Source organism: Benincasa hispida, chromosome 7 (assembly GCF_027475165.1).
Source record: "Benincasa hispida cultivar pf3 chromosome 7, pf3_genome.v1.1, whole genome shotgun sequence".
NCBI lineage: Eukaryota > Viridiplantae > Streptophyta > Magnoliopsida > Cucurbitales > Cucurbitaceae > Benincasa > Benincasa hispida.
Window position 1 is genome coordinate 15277740 of NC_143484.1, and position 16558 is coordinate 15294297.

The window sequence follows — 16558 nt, forward strand, 5'->3', positions numbered from 1 at the left end:
AACACCAGACACATTACCAAATCCCCATGTCAATACCCAACCAAGGTAGACCATGCAAGGAATTCATATTTTAGTTTCTTTTTCCCCAATCAATACCCGGTTAACTACGTATAAAGTCCAACTAGATAATGTGTGATTTCCAGAAAATAAAATTGAGATTTTTATGCCTAAAACCCAACTTTTTGGGTCAATCATTCAGAAAACGTCGAAAATGATGTTCAAATGCAAAAAGTTTTCTAAAAGCAAAGAAATGGCACTCAAATTTGAATGCAAGAGAATATTGGTTATATGCACTGAAAACCTAAAAATGCACTTACATTCGAAGGATCAACATACTAAACATAAAAGAGAACATTGGAACCATTGATTTTAAAACAAGCATCTCAGAACATTGATTTAAAACAGTAATTTAAACTCAACGTCTCAGAACATCTTAAAAAAAACCAACAAAATGAGCGAAAAAAAGGGCTAAAACCGAACCTAATTTTGAGATGACAAATATGGAATTATCTTGAAAGTGAGTAATGAAATCCAGCCAAATCGAAAAAGAAAATGGTATGGAAGTGGAAAAATAGTGTTTATAAACTTAATTTGAAAAACTCATAAAACTAAAAATCAAAGGGTCTTTCTGGGTTTCTATCTCTTTGTTTTCAATTTTTGAGAAAGGGAATCATTTGGTAGCTGATTTTTCTTGTTTCTTCATTTTTTTAAATAAAATTAAATAATTGTTTAAAAACTTGGAAAACAACAAAATGAAGTTTCTTATTTTTGGCTGTTTTTCTTTCTTTTTCCTTTTTTTTTTTTAACATGAGTAGAAGTATTATTATAGAAAATAATTCTCATATAATTTTAACATTTTTTATTTAAAATTTTAGAGGAAAAAAATGTTACCAAATTTTTTTTTTTGTTTTTCTTTCAATACACAAAAAGAAAGCAATTACTAAAAACCCATTTAGTAACTATTTAGATTCCATTTAGTAATCATTTGATTTTTTATTTTTGCATCTAAAAATTAAGCCTAAAGATAATACTTTCACCTCTAATTTTTTTTCCTTTACCAATGGCTTAAAAAAACCAAGCAAAATTTTGAAAACTAAAAAAAAAAAAAAAAAAAAAATAGCTTTTGAAAACTTGTTTTTATTTTTGCAATTTGGTTAAGGATTCAACCCGTGTATTTAAGAAAGGTACAAATCGTTGTAAGAAATGAGAAGGAAGTAGGTTTATTTTGAAAAACCAAAAATAAAAAATGAAATTGTTACCAAACGAGACCTTTGTCTTTGGTTTTTAGTTTTAAATATTGAAGTCTTTTAATGTCTATTCCACTTTCAAATTCCTTGTTTTGTTATTATTCTACTAAATATTTTTAAAAATCAAACTATATTTTGAAAACTAAAAAAGAAAAAATTACTTTTTTCATCATCAAGTTTTTAACTATAGGTATATTCAGTTCATTAGTTAAAATTGACGTAACATGAAACCTATTTGATCGAAATCACCGTGGAAATCAATAAAAGTCCACAAACTGTTAAGTCTCTAAATTTTGAAAAACGGGTTTAAATGATCCTTAATGTTAGTTTTATAAAAAACAAAATGCCATTTTTTAAATTTAAATAACTTATTTTTGTTTTTGGAGTTTGGTTAAGAATTCAATTTTTTTATTTAAGAAATGAGAAAATAATGGTAAGAAATTGAAATAGATTTAATTTTTAAAAATAAAAAACTAAAATCCAAATGATTATTAAATGAGTTTAAATGTTCAATTTTTCTTTAGAAAAAAAAAGTGAGTATTAAACGAAAAATAAGGGGGAAAAAAGAGAAATAAGAAACCATAACATTATTTTTACGCTTTATTTAGGACTAGCGGTTTTTTGTTCTATTATTCTTTTTCCTTTTTGGCATAGGGTCGTTTCGTCCTTGTTACCCTATTTTTTTTTTTTTTTTAAATTGAAAAGGATTACATATGATTCCTTGGAGTTATTTAATAGAAAAGAACCATATACTTTAGACTACTAGAGAAAAAAAAGTATTTTTCAAAAAAGGCATTTTTATTTAAACTCTTTTGATTAAAAAAAAAAATTACAATAAATTTTGAATGTGTTTGAAAAGCTATCTTGAGTAGTTGCCACACACTTCAATTTTTTCCCCAAAATTACTTATTTTCAAAATTAAACACTTGAAAAGCTAAATCAAACACTCTAAATTGATTATCCACATCAAACATTTTGTATAACAATCTTGTAGTTAACATGATATATGATTCAATCTATGTGAATTGTAGCGAAAAATTGATTACAACAGATATATAGGTCAAGTTTTAATATAGTGTATAAAGAAATTATTGATACCGACCTAAGGATTAGGTTTCTAGCTCATTTAAGTACTACATACATTATTGTTCAATTTTATTTAGAAAAAATATGATTGATGATTGTTAAATGAGAAATTTTGGATCAATCACATATTGTCACGTCATTTCTTAAATTAATGATGAAATTAAAAAACACCAAATTTGAGACTAATTAATGTGTCCCAAATTGAAATTGAAGACAAGAATTGGCCAATCTTGTGATGCCATTTGTTTTTGTCTTGACCATTGAATCAAATTATTTATTTTGGTCGAATTAAATATTAAGATTTTGACTAAAATCCAATTGAGCCAAAAGTAGGATTCATTTAGCCCAAAGGCCACTTAAAACCCAAATCCAATTAGTTGGGCTCAAAGACCAGGACCGTGGACCAATTAAGCTCAAGCCCATAAAGTCCACCTGAGAACTCTATAAATAAAAGAGTTCTCCTTCATTTCAAATGTCAGAAATTTTGCACGCCAGAGAACCTAGAGAGAATTCTCCCTACAATTAGAATACTCTCTAAGCTTTTGAAGTTGAATCACACTTGAAAATTGAAGTTCTTTGGAATACAAACATTCTTCGAAGACTCTAACTTCAAGAATATTCACATGCTATACTTCCATACATCAAGCGTATGCACTCAACTGAAAGAGAATCAGAGGATCAAATATTAGAGATTGAACCATATCCGCATCAAATCAACATAAACACAAGTTTAACTCCACGAAACAGTTTCTCTGGAATATTGTGCAAACAAATTGGCATGTCTAGTTGGACATCTCTACCTATCATATCTCTCTCGTCATTCAAACCAACCAATGACACTAAACAAAGTTGCATCCAAAGTAACAACTGCAAGCGACTCTACGTAGGACCTGTTGTTGACAGTCGTTCAAAGGAGATCATACAGGAAGAAGAATAGGGTTCTATCCTCGACAAAAAAAATCTAGAAACAGTTGACGAAATATCTTAAGGTGGAATTGTCATCAAAGAAAATCCCTTATTTGACAACTTTGCTCCTGCTTCTCATCAACCAAAGAAAGAATCACACCCTGACGTAATGTCTATCATGATGTCGGATGTAACAACCGAAGCAGCCGCAGTAGAGATGGAGAGAAAAATACATAATACATCTTTTAGTGAAAGTTGTTGAGGATCAAGATCATGAGTTTACTGACTCAAGAGCTCAATGCAGGTTTGAGAAACTGCTGAGTTGAGTTAAACTCGTATTATTAAAGCCAATGACAAGAAAAGTTATGTCGTAGGAAAATCTACTGCAACAATCCACGTCGGTCGCCTCTCTAACAGTCCAATAGTTGTAAGATATGATCACAAACTCCATCATAGCTCAATATGGAGGATCGTCTTAGAGTTCTTTTATGTATTTTATACCATATATAAAAGCATTGATAGTCTGAGAATTCTAGTTGGATGTTAGCTACCAAAGTTCTAGCAGTTGGATGGGAAGGGCAACCCAAAATAACACGTTGCTCATGTTCTCATTGGTGTCCTAATTCTCTCAGTGGTCTCGTAGTTTGTAAATATTTTGTACACATATTGTTATTAATAAAATAAATGTTATTTTATAAGCATTTACTCAAATCCAATAAACTAAGATCTGTGGCATGTAACTTAAGTATGTATGTGGAGACATAGAAGCGGATTATGCCTTAAGTAATAACCTTAATGGTTTGTAGTAGATGGATAAAGGAGGAACACCTTATCCTAATGACACTATGGATGCAACCCACTTTGTAGATGTTACAAGTGTTGTAAAGTGCTACAAATGGTCTGATCCTGATCATTCATGTGGAGACATACGAGCGGGGGTATCCTATATAAAGAGTTTGTATAAGATCGGACCACGAAATGATTAGTCTCTTTATATAACGCCGTTGATAATTGAGACGTACAAGTCAATAGAATGACCATAGGTGACAAGAACTTAATCCTGAGTGAGTTGGGAACTCCTGCCGATGAGGGCGGTCCTTTGATTTGTATGGGTGAGAGTGGCTAGATTGCCAACTCAACAAGCTTACCATTTTGGAAATTCGTTTGATTGGGGAGCTGGGAACTTAGCTACACAAGACGAAATTCACTCTTTCCCCAAAGTAGGGATAAGTAGATAAATTGCTCCCTTAAAGGCTTATTCCGGGTCTTGAACATAGTGATCCCACCCTCTCCTGGCCTGAGAGGACTTAGTCATAGTAGGACTATGACATATTGTTCATTAGAGGAATCAGTTGTACTTAAGGAGTTAGATGTAACTACACGGGGCAAAATGGTGAATTGGCCTAGTTGTACTTACGAGCGATTTGTGAAGGGTCATCGCACTGTCGATTAGTTATATGGACACAGAAATAGATTTGTAGTGTGAAGAGTGTAGCTGTCGGTCTTTAGTGGAGTGACCAACAGTTAATGTATGGTGGATCTTGTGATTAGAGAGTTTAATCAGTTATTAACATACCGTTGGAGCTTCAAGCTACAGGTCCATGAGGTCTCCTTGGTAGCTCAATGGGTTCAAGTTGATAATCAGATTATGGGTTAATTTGAAGTGTTCAAATTAATAATAGGAAATTCAATTATATGTGATATAATTGATATGATGTAATTGATACATTATTATTGGAGAAATTAATATAGATATGATTTATATTAAATACCATAAAATAGAAAAAGAACTATAGTTTATATGTTTCATATGATGAAATATTAAAACTATAAGTTATAAATATAATATGATAAGCTGGTTATTATATTTATTTATAACATATTAATTATATGATAATTAATTATTCTTTTTCTCTAATAATTGAATTGAGTGGGAGGTTATTGGAAGTTTTATGGTAACTATGAGATAAAAGGAAAATTATTTTCCAAATCAGTTAAATGATAATTTATTTCAGAATAATCTCATAAAAAGGGCTATGAAGTAAAAATGTTTTACTAAGTGATAGCATAGAGAGCATACACGATCGAGCTACGAGTTTAATATACGATAGTTACTCGCTTAATCGTTGCTACACGTTCAAGTAGCAAAGTTTATATGGTAGACTTCATCTTCTAAATGATCGAGTATTTTGTCTATACGATTGACAGTCTTCATCTCCCACTTACTCAATCGTCTAGCTCCTGCTTTCCTCAATCCAAAATCATACAGAGGCCACAACTCTTGAATTCTCACACCGAGAATACCAAGGTAACCATTGTGGTGGTGTTCTAATTCAGTTTAAGGATCGAGTTGGACTCGATTGGGATCAAGGTTCATTCAGACATTCGTTGAGATCGTGTTCTGATCATTACATTCGAGTTCGTACTAATTGAACGATTTGCTGAACGATCGAGGGATACTTGAAAAAAGGTTCTTCAAAGATTTGCATACTCTATCCCTTAAATCTTCATTTAAGTAGCATGCTGTAATTTCCAATTATGCATAATCTTGTTCTATTTATACTATAATTATTTGTGTTCATTCTACATGAAATTTGGAACGATTCGCTTCCACTCACATGGATATCTATTTTGATTTCCTTCAGCTCAATTCATTATAACCTAAAAATGCAGGAGCAAGAGGAGTTCTGTTAGTCAAGCAGTTCATCCGAACGTTGGAAGAAAATATTTTTGATTGTTATATCGATTTGGAGCTGAAAGTGATTGACAGTTGGGAACAACTGGAAAGAGAGTTCTTAAATTGCTTCAATAGCACCAGACACACTGTTAGTATGATGGAGCTGATTGTTCTACCCAACTAGGAACAATTGGAAAGAGAGACTAAATAGTCTGTGGACTTTTATTGATCTCCACGGTTCTTTCGGACTAATAGGTTTCATTTTATGTCATTTTGAACTTGCTCGATCTGTTCAATTGCGACCTTATAATGAAATCACATTCCTCATGCCCAACAATGGAAAAACTAATGAACCAAATATACCTATAATTGAAAACTTAAGGATGAAAAATATAATTTTGCCTTTTAAAAACTATATTTTTAGTTTTCAAAACTTAGTATGATTTTTTAAAATATTTAGTAGAATAATAACAAAACAAGAAATTTGGAAGTGGAATAGATGTTAATAGACTTTATATTTAAAAATTAAAAACCAAAGACGAAGGTCCCGTTTGATAACAATTTCATTTTTTTTTTGTTTTTGATTTTTCAAAATTAAGCTTATTTTCTCCTCATTTCTTATAATGATTTGCATCTTTCTTAAATATAATAGTTGAATTCTCAGCCAAATTGCAAAAATAAAAACAAGTTTTCAAAAGCTACTTTTTTAGTTTTCAAAATTTGGTTTGGTTTTTTAAGCCATTGGTAAAAGTAGATAACAAAGGAAAAAAAAATTGGAGGCGGAAGTAGTGTCTATAAGCTTAATTTTTAGAAGCAAAACAAAAAAATCAAATGGTTATCAAATAGGATCTAAATAGTTACTAAATGGGTTTTTACTAATTGTTCATTATTTCTTACTTTTGGTTTTTTTCCATAAAATATAATGTTTACTTTCTTTTTGTTTATTAAAAGAAAAACATAAAAAAAAATTTATAATAATTGATTCCTCTAAAACTTTAAATAAAAAAAATTGTTAAAATCATAAGAGAATTAATTTCTATAATAATACTTCTTCTCATGTTTAAAAAAATAGAGAAAAAAAAAAAAGAAAAACAGACAAAAATAAGAAACTTCATTTTATTGTTTTTCAAGTTTTTAATCAATTCTAAAATTTTATTTTTAAAAAATGGAGAAACAAGAAATAAAATCAGCTACCAAATGATTCTCTTTCTCAAAAATTGAAAACAGAGAGACAAAATTAGAAACAAGAATGGATGACCATTTGATTTTTAATTTATGATTTTTTAACTTAAGTTTATAAACACTATTTTTCTATTTCCTTGTTGTAACGACCCGACTCCCTAAGACTCAAGCTAGGTCGTTACTAAACGCATGTATGCATGGAAGTTAAAGCGGAATTCTTTTTATAGTGAAATAAATGCTAATTAAATAAGGTAACTAAAAAGATTTGCATTAAATTCTAATATTTAAACTCAAAGGATAGGGGACCCATAAATCATAATGGAAAACAAATAAGTCTGAAAACAAAACATAAATAGTAGTCTCAAATTTCGAAACTAAAAAAATCAAAACATAAAAGAAATATTAAATATGAGTGGAAGCATTTAAACTGGTCTCAGTGGCTCGATCACGGATTCCACTTGTCAATCATCGGTACATCTCTACCCTTACCTAAAATAACAAGATGAGAAATGATGAGTATAAAATACTCAGTAAGGTACCCCACTACTAGGGTCAGACTAGGAATCTATGTCCTCTAGATGCCTCGCTTTGGTGGGGCATAAGTGCCCCCTCTAGTCCCCATGCGACACATATCAACATGAAAACTAACCTCTCATCCTACTGTAGTTAAGTGTACCCACTACCTCTAGTAAGTCCCATAAGAACCACAACCTCTGGTGATCCCAGAGGAGACACCACCTCTAGTGAATCCCGAAGGAAACACAACCTCTGGTGAACTTCGAAGGATAACACCACCTCTAGTGAATCCCGAAGTAAACACAACCTCTGGTGAACCTCGTGTTGGGGATGATGCCCTAAATTTTCATGTCCTGTAGTTTGTAAACTATTTGTACGAACGCTTGTGATGTATAATATATGATATTTACTTCACTTATTTACTTTGCACATTTGGATGTTTTATTTCCCTTACCACAAACCAATAAACTAAAATCTCTGGTTGTCTTTATGTAACTTAAGCATGTATGTGGTGACATACAAGTGGATCATGTCTTAAGTGATAACCAAAATGGTCTGTAGTATATGAATATATGAGGAAAACCTTATCCTTGTAACGCTACGGATGCGGCCCGCTTTGTGGAATAGTTACAAGTGTTGTGACTTGTCACAGATGGTCTGATCCTGATCATTCGTCTAGGGGATATACGAGCGAGGGCGTCCTATACAAAGAGTTTGTATAAGACCTGACCACGAAGTGTTAATGTCTCGTTATATAACGTTGTTCATGACAGAGACTTCACTTCACTAGGATGACCATAGGCAACGTGACCTCAATCTTGAGTGAGTTGGGAACTCCTGACATTGAGGGTGGTCCTTTGATTTGCATAGGTGCAAGTGGCCTGGTCGCCGACTCAAACCTACCACTTTGGGGATTCATCTGATATGGGAATTGGGAACTCAGCTACACAAGATGGAATTCACTCCTTCCTCGAAGTAGGGGTAAGTAGATAGATAGCTCCCTTAAGAGCTGATCCCAAGGCTTGAACGATGTGGTGCCACCTTCTCATGGCCTGAGAGGTGTTCACACATAGTTGGACTATGTTGTATTGTTCATTAGAGGGATCAGTGGAACTACAGGGGCAAAACGGTAAATTGACCCAGTTGTACTTAGAGCATCTGTGAAAGGTTATTGTACTTATGATTAGTTATATCCGATGGATACAGAAATATATCTGTGGTAAGAAGAGTTAAGCTGTCGGTCAACAGATGGTCAATCTCATGGCTAAAGAGTTTAGTCAGCTATTCACGTACCGTTGGAGCTTCGAGCCATAGGTCCATAAGGTCCCCTTGGTAGCTTGGATACAAGTTGAGAATCAGTTAGTTTGAAATGTTCAAAATGACAAGAGGGAGTTCGATTATATATGATATAATTGAACTGGTTAATTATACATGATATGATTGACTAAATGTATGAGATACATTATTTTGGAGGAAATTGGATATAAATATGATTTATATCAAGTAGAGGAGAAAACACTATGGTTGATATATGATATCGAACCATAGGTTATGAATATAATATGATTATATTTATTATTTTATTAATTAGACAGTTATGAGATAATTGTCCAACGTTTTCTCCGAATTTATGCGTTAGTGGGATGTTCAATTCAGTTTTAGTAACTGAAGAATAAAATAAAAATGGTTTTCATTTTGCAAAAGATATGCATAATTGCTCACGGTGTGATTAGCATTCAATTGTATAGTATTTAAGAGCCTATACGATAGCGCATCCTATTAACTAAACGATCGCACACCCGCGCGCCCTCTCTCTAAACGATCACTTACCATTTCCTAGAAGATTTCTTAGCTTTACTACACGATCGTGTACCGCGCACTAAACAATCAAGCACCCGACTATACGATAGTCCTTTCATTCTCCCACTTGCTTGATCTTAGTACATTACTGCCTTTCCTCCTCACCTCTACCAAATCCAAACAAAGCCCACCCTTTGGATTCTCACTCTGAGAATACTGAAGGCTCCGAGTGGTGGCGTCGTCCTCGTTTCCTGTTGTTCATGCAAAGCCATTCGTGGTAGACAACAGGAGAGTTGCCGAATGATTACTTGCTGGTTTAGTGAGAGCAAGAGGTCATTCATGGAGAGAGCGAGATTTTAAGTGAAGAAAAGTCTTCAACTGGTATGTTCTCTCAGTCTCTTATTTATTATCCTTTAAGCATGTCAGTAATTTAGCGTTATTAATGCATATTTGTATGTGTGAATGTATATGTGGAAATTTTGTCACAATGAATTGGAAAGATCTGCTTTTGCTCATAGTTACTCTTATATAAGAGTTCTTTAACCCCAAAAGATAACACCACCTCTGGTGAATCTCGAAGGAAACACAACTTTTGGTGAATCTCGAAGGATAACACCACCTCTGGTGAATCCTGAAGGAAACACAACCTCTTGTGAATCCCCAAGGTTAACACCACCTCTAGTGATTCTCGAAGGAATCACAACATCTAGTTGATAACAGTAAGGACACTACTGCTACTGAAACATCATAGAATGGCTGTATAATATACATGCACATACACCTCAGATTCTCAGATCAAAGATAATCTCATAGGATAACCTATACTTGCCTCATGCTAGCATTCAAACATAACTTCATAGAATACACATACTCATTTCATGCTAGCATTCAAACATAATCTCATAGGACAACACATACTCATCTCATGCTAGCATTCAAACATGAATAACACATACTCATCTCATGCTAGAAATCAAACATAATCTCATAGAATAACACGTACTCATCTCATGCTAGAAATCAAATATCTATATGTGCATTTAATTCCTCGGTCCTCATATTGAAGAAGACGTACATCAATCATACCATCAACCAATCATGCTATTAATCAGTCATACTATCAACTTATATTACTAGCATACACCTAGTGTCTGGCCCATGGGCAGTTCCAGTTGTAAGATTACTTATCTTAATCGAAAATCCACAGATAAGGTCAGACAACCAAACGATGACAGTGATTTGAAGTAACGACCCTAACACAGAAATACAACCATTCAATTCCAAGCCAAACAACTAAATTTAAATCTTGAACCCAAATCCAAAATACCCAATCCAACACAACCTGCAACGATTACAAAAACTTAAATGCCCAAAAGCTTACCCAAATGACGAAACCACTCCCAACTGTTCTTAACAGCACCACTTTAACTTCTCAACTTCTCCTAAATCTCGACCTTAAAATCTAAACAAGAGCACATCAATAGATTACGGTTGGTGGATAATGTAATTAAAGAGTTTAATTAATTATTCACGTACCATTTGAGTTTCAAGCTACACGTCTATAAGGTCCCCTTGGTAGCTCAAAAAGATTTAGTTGAAAATCAGTTTTTAGGTTAATTTGAATTGTTCAAATTAATAAGAGGGAATTTAATTATATATGATATAATTCAATTAATTCAATTATATATGATATAATTGATATAATGTATTTGATACATTATAGTTAAATTGGAGGAATAAATATTTGAATGTGATTCAAATATATTTTCTATAAATGAGATTCATAGTTATTAAATATAAATTGATTTATATTAAATGCCCTAAAATAAAGAAAAAGAACTATAGTTTATATTGTATATGATGCAATATTAAAACTATAGGTTATAAATATAATATGAAAAATTGGTTATCATATTTATTTGTAGTATTTATTATTTTGAATAATAATCCTATTTTCTCTCTAACCACTTTAGTGGATGGTTAATTGGTTTTTTATGACAAAAAGGTATAGAAAGAAAACAGTTTTCTTCTTCTTCCTAAGTGATCTACACAAAATCACAGAGTTTGTTTTATTTATACTGTTTTATTTAGATATTGCGGCTAAAAGAAAAAAAAATTTGTGTCGATAGTATACAAATTAGCTAAGAAATGCGAAAAATTATAAAATGTCGTCAATACACCCACTAACACCATTGGGATGGTAGAATAGAATGTTTCAGTTTCAGTTTTGCAGAAAATCGGTCACCATCTTGCCCGCTTCCAATTGATGACTGGCTATTAAATAAGTATTGACCTGTATAGATAGGGGATCTCTCTATACATATAAAATCATTTTATGGCATGATATGATCGCCTAGCCGTTGCCGTTCATGGCTCAAAGATAAAATAAATAACGCATCTACGTCGCATTGCACCCATCATTCGAGAATGAAGAGATGATCAACGCAATGACGGCGCATGCGACAATCGATCAAGATCTCTAACGATCAACACAATTTTAACCGCATGTGGTAATAAAAAAAACAATACCGCATGCGGCGATCGATCGAAGGTGTAAAGAGCAACGCATTTGCGAAAGAGTTTAACAAGTATACTGCTTTCAATTGTGCATTTCTGGTGGGTTGATTGCGTAACAGAAGGAATTCCTCATTCTGCTATTTCATGAACTACAATAACTAAATAGTGGGGACCATGAATGCAAAGAGTCAAGCCTCGCCTATAAATAGCTTCTACAAAATCACTGAAAAATATACATGAATACATAGAGACATGCATATACTAATTTTGAGAGAGAGGCTAGTCTGAAGCGACTTACAAAGCAGATCCGGGAGTACCACGAGACAGGGCCGAGAGGTTCATCTCCGAGCAGAGAATCCTTCCAATCCCTATAGTTGAAGCTCTGTGCGAAGGTCAATTCTACCAGAAAAGCAAGCCTGAGATGGAAGCTTTCCTCTCCACCACTTCCACACGCCGGCAAGCACAATTTCCATCCGGGATCTATGTCAAGACGTTGACACTCTTTCTGTATTTGTTTCTAATCTCTATTTCATCACCTGTATTCATCTTCTCTAATCTTTCATTCACACCATGTATCAAACACTTAATCTTAGAATTAAATGTTATGATAGTCACCATTGTCATCTCTCTGTCTTTTTCCGTTCATCCATAATCCATTTTCCCCATGATGTGTTCTTAATCCCTTGGGTAAATAGCAAGAATTAAGCGAGTGAGTTAATTTGTGTTGAGAAAATAATTAAGTTTAGTTAAAGCATGCTCGACGGTATCTTCACCTGTGAGAGCAGAAGTGAAGATGTTATTCCGCGTATCGAGAGAAGTTTGGAAGAATGCGTTAACTAAAGCGAGAAGTATTTCCAGAGATGGAAACAACCTTGCGTTCATCACGTTCATCCCTGTTTCACCATAGAGATATGGGAATGCGGCCGATCACCGAGAGGTGTACGCCAAGGGAAAGCGGAACCTTAGTTGCATCTTTAACGCAATTGACAAACTTGAGATGTTTTTACTATTTACTCTTTCTCTTTTTGCATCATCCATAAAGACTTGCCATCGCATACATCGATTCTTTGTACAACTTTACATTCAGTTCCTGACCTCAGTATCATGTGTCATGTATCTTGTATCTTGTATCATATTAGTTAGAACTTTACTTTATTAACACATTTTTACTTTCATCGCAATTTACATTTCTGTATAAATCACCTTTCTTTATTCATTGTAAAAACCGGTCGCATGTATCACATTAGTAACGCATTAACGAAAACAATCCCTATGTTCGACCTCGGATTATTCTGAGAAACTTGCGTTGGAAATATACTTGGTTTCAGCACAAGGAAACTTGTGACATGCACTACTACATCGCATACTATGAGCATATCATTAACAACGCATATATTTAGGTGTAGTATCGCATAAAAATGTCTTTATCGCAAAAGTACTTGAGCACATATTTAGCATATCATTTGTTTCATCCACAAGCCATGCGTTTGAGTAGATAAAGAGATTAAATTTATGTCATCAAGTTTATGGCACCGTTGCCTTGGATTGGTAACGGTTAGTGTTGAATACTTTTGTGGTATTTTGCAAGACAAATCTCTTTGTACTGTCTGTTTGTCGCGAAGAGTAGGCTGACGGTTTATGAGTACTGGAATTGCTCCAAAAATTCTAAGCTGACCCAGAGATCAGGTGTGTGTATTTTTTGCGCAAGAGCACATCAGAACCAAATTAGGCGATGAAGAGTCAATATGGCAGATAATAACGAGGCACCCGAAGGAAATCAAGGAGCAAATTGGCCAGTGCAAGATCCCATCTTTCTTGCTGCTGACCGCAACGTCCCTATGAGGAACTAATTTTTATAACTTCTCACCCAAAATTTCAAGTCCCACGGTTAAGGAGAATGCAAGGTTTGAGATAAGGTTGATCATGCTTCAAATGATTCAAAATGCGAGACAATTTTGAGGTCTACAAGGAGAAGACCTACATGCTCATTTGACTAGCTTTGTAGAAATGTGCAACGCATTCTCCATACCTGGTGTGACTCTCGAAGGAATCAGATTGTATCTCTTCCCGTACACACTGCGGGATGAGGCAAGGAGGTGGGCTCAGTCATTAGAGCCAAATGTAATCAACGCATGGGATCAGTTGTTCGAAAGGATTATGAATAGATTCTTCCCTTCAACCGTCAACGCAAGAAGACGAAGGGATGTGTTGAATTTCGAACATAAGGGTTATGAAACTTTGAGCACCGCTTGGGTGTGATTCAGAAAATTAGTTAATAACTATCCGCACATCGGGATTCCCGATTGCATTCTGATGGAGACTTTTTACAATTGCTTGGATCGACCAATGCAAGTAGTTGTTGATGCCTTCATGGCAAAAGGATTAATGGACAAAACGTATACGGAAGCAAAGAGCATCTTAGATTGCATTTCGCGAAATACAGATGAGTGGATAGATAACGGGTATGACGAAAGAGGGTCGGAGCAAAGAAGAGCAGAAAGTGCCATGGTACCAGCTGATACAATGAGTATCCTGGCCGATCAGATGGCCACAGCAACTTCGATCCTCCAGACTATGGCTATTCAGCAAGGACACCTCTCTCAAAGTTCAGTGCAAGCATATGTGCTGACGCAAGTGGCCGCAATAAATTGCGTTCAATGCGGGGAGTGGCACTCAGTTGAAGTCTGCTCGTTGAATCAACAATCTGTATACTCTATCTACAATGAACCATTCAGCAACACTTACAACCCTGGTTGGTGGAATCACCCAACTTTCAGCTAGGGCGGGAATCACAACCAGGGAGGCCAAGGTAAACATCAGAACAGTCATCATGGGAATCAAGGCAATCCTCCGGTTTTAATTAATCAGAATCACAACCCAGGTAATCTTCAGAGTATACCATCCTACGACCAATCGTCTTTTTCTAACACCTCTTGTAGTACCTCGTCTTTGGAAACATTATTGAAACAGTTTATTGAGAAGAACGAGGTAGTCAAGCAATCGCAAGCTTCCTCCCTTAGAAATTTGAAGGAGCAGATTGAACAGCTTGCGATCAAACTTATGAATAAAGTGTCTGGTATGCTGCTCAGTAGCTCAGGAACATCAGGGCCACGTCGTAAAGAGAAATGTCAAGCAGTGACATTGAGAAGTGGCAAGACAATAGTGCTTATGCCACAAGCACCAGATTCAGTAACAAGACCAGTAGAGGTAATCATCAATGATGACCAATCAACCATTAATGACAGAATTATCAGTTCAGAAGAGAGTACATCTACAAAGAATGAATCTCAGCAAGACTCCAATGCAAAGTCAAAGCAACCTCCAGCTCCTAAAACACAGCAAGCACAGGACCTCAATGAACAACCAATTTAACACGAAGTACGGCGGGATCCTCCACCTTTCCCGTCCAGGCTGAGAAAGAAAGATGATAGCAAACAATTCCAGAGGTTCCTAGATGTTCTCCGACAACTACATATTAACATCCCCTTAATAGAAGCATTGGAACAAATGTCGAGCTATGTGAAATTCCTCAAGGACATACTTGTCAACAAGAGGAAGATTGGGGAGAATGAAACCGTTACGTTAACATATGAATGTAGTGCACTATTTCAAAACAACATCCCCACTAAAATGAAAGATCCTGGGAGTTTCAAATCCTGCTCAATAGGGGAAAAGAAGTCGGAAATGCACTGTGTGATCTGGGAGCGAGTATCAACCTAATGCCCTTGTCATTCTTCAAAAAGCTAAATATCGGCAAAGCAAGACCCACCACAGTTACATTGCAGTTGGCTAATAGATCAATAACGCATCCAGAGGGCAAAATAGAGGATGTACTTGTGCAAGTAGATAAGTTTATCTTCCCTGTTGACTTTATCATATTAGATTATGAAGCTGACATCGAGGTGCCTATCATCTTGGGTCGCCCATTTCTTGCAATAGGGCGAGCACTGATCAACGTACAGAAAGGAAAGCTTACCATAAGGGTCGACTATCAGCAAGTTAAATTTAACGTTCTCAATGCATTGAAGTACCTAGGTGATATGGAAAATTGTCAATATGTTGAAGAACTGCAGGAAGATCATTGGCACGAGCCTTAAGAAGAATCGGAGGAAGAAGACTTTGAGATCGGCACGATGTGGGAGGAAAATTGCGCCGCAATACAAACTGAGTTAGGTTTTGGAACACTCAAGTTATCTAAACGAACAACGCAATGTACGAAGCCATCTTTAGAAGAACCACCCATGTTAGAGTTGAAGTCATTTCCAATGCACCTCAAATATGTGTATTTAGGGGGCAATAACACTTTACCGGTTATTATATCTGCCTCGCTGAGCAAAGAGAAGAAGGAAGCACTCATCCAGATCCTGAAAAACAACGCAAAAGCCATGAGATGGACCTTAGCGGAAATTCGAGGGATTAGTTCTTCGTATTGCATGCACAAGATTCGTCTTGAAGAAGGAAAAACAAGATCTATAGAAAGGCAACGTCGTTTGAACCTTGCCATGGGGGAGGTTGTGAAGAAAGAGATAGTGAAGTGGCTTGAGGCAGGTGTCATTTACCCTATATCTGATAGCAGCTGGGTGAGCCTAGTGCAATGCGTTCCAAAGAAAGGGGGAATGACAGTCGT

At 35.0% G+C, this 16558-nt stretch overlaps 1 protein-coding gene across 1 annotated transcript; it reads left to right on the forward strand.

Annotated features, from left to right (window-relative positions):
- Nucleotides 1–15650: 15650 nt before the first annotated feature.
- LOC150034954 (uncharacterized) lies at nucleotides 15651–16028 on the forward strand. The gene has a single exon (XM_090315188.1). It carries the CDS (start codon nucleotides 15651–15653, stop codon nucleotides 16026–16028), a length of 378 nt encoding a protein of 125 aa, XP_090171314.1.
- The last annotated feature ends 530 nt before the right edge of the window (nucleotides 16029–16558 follow it).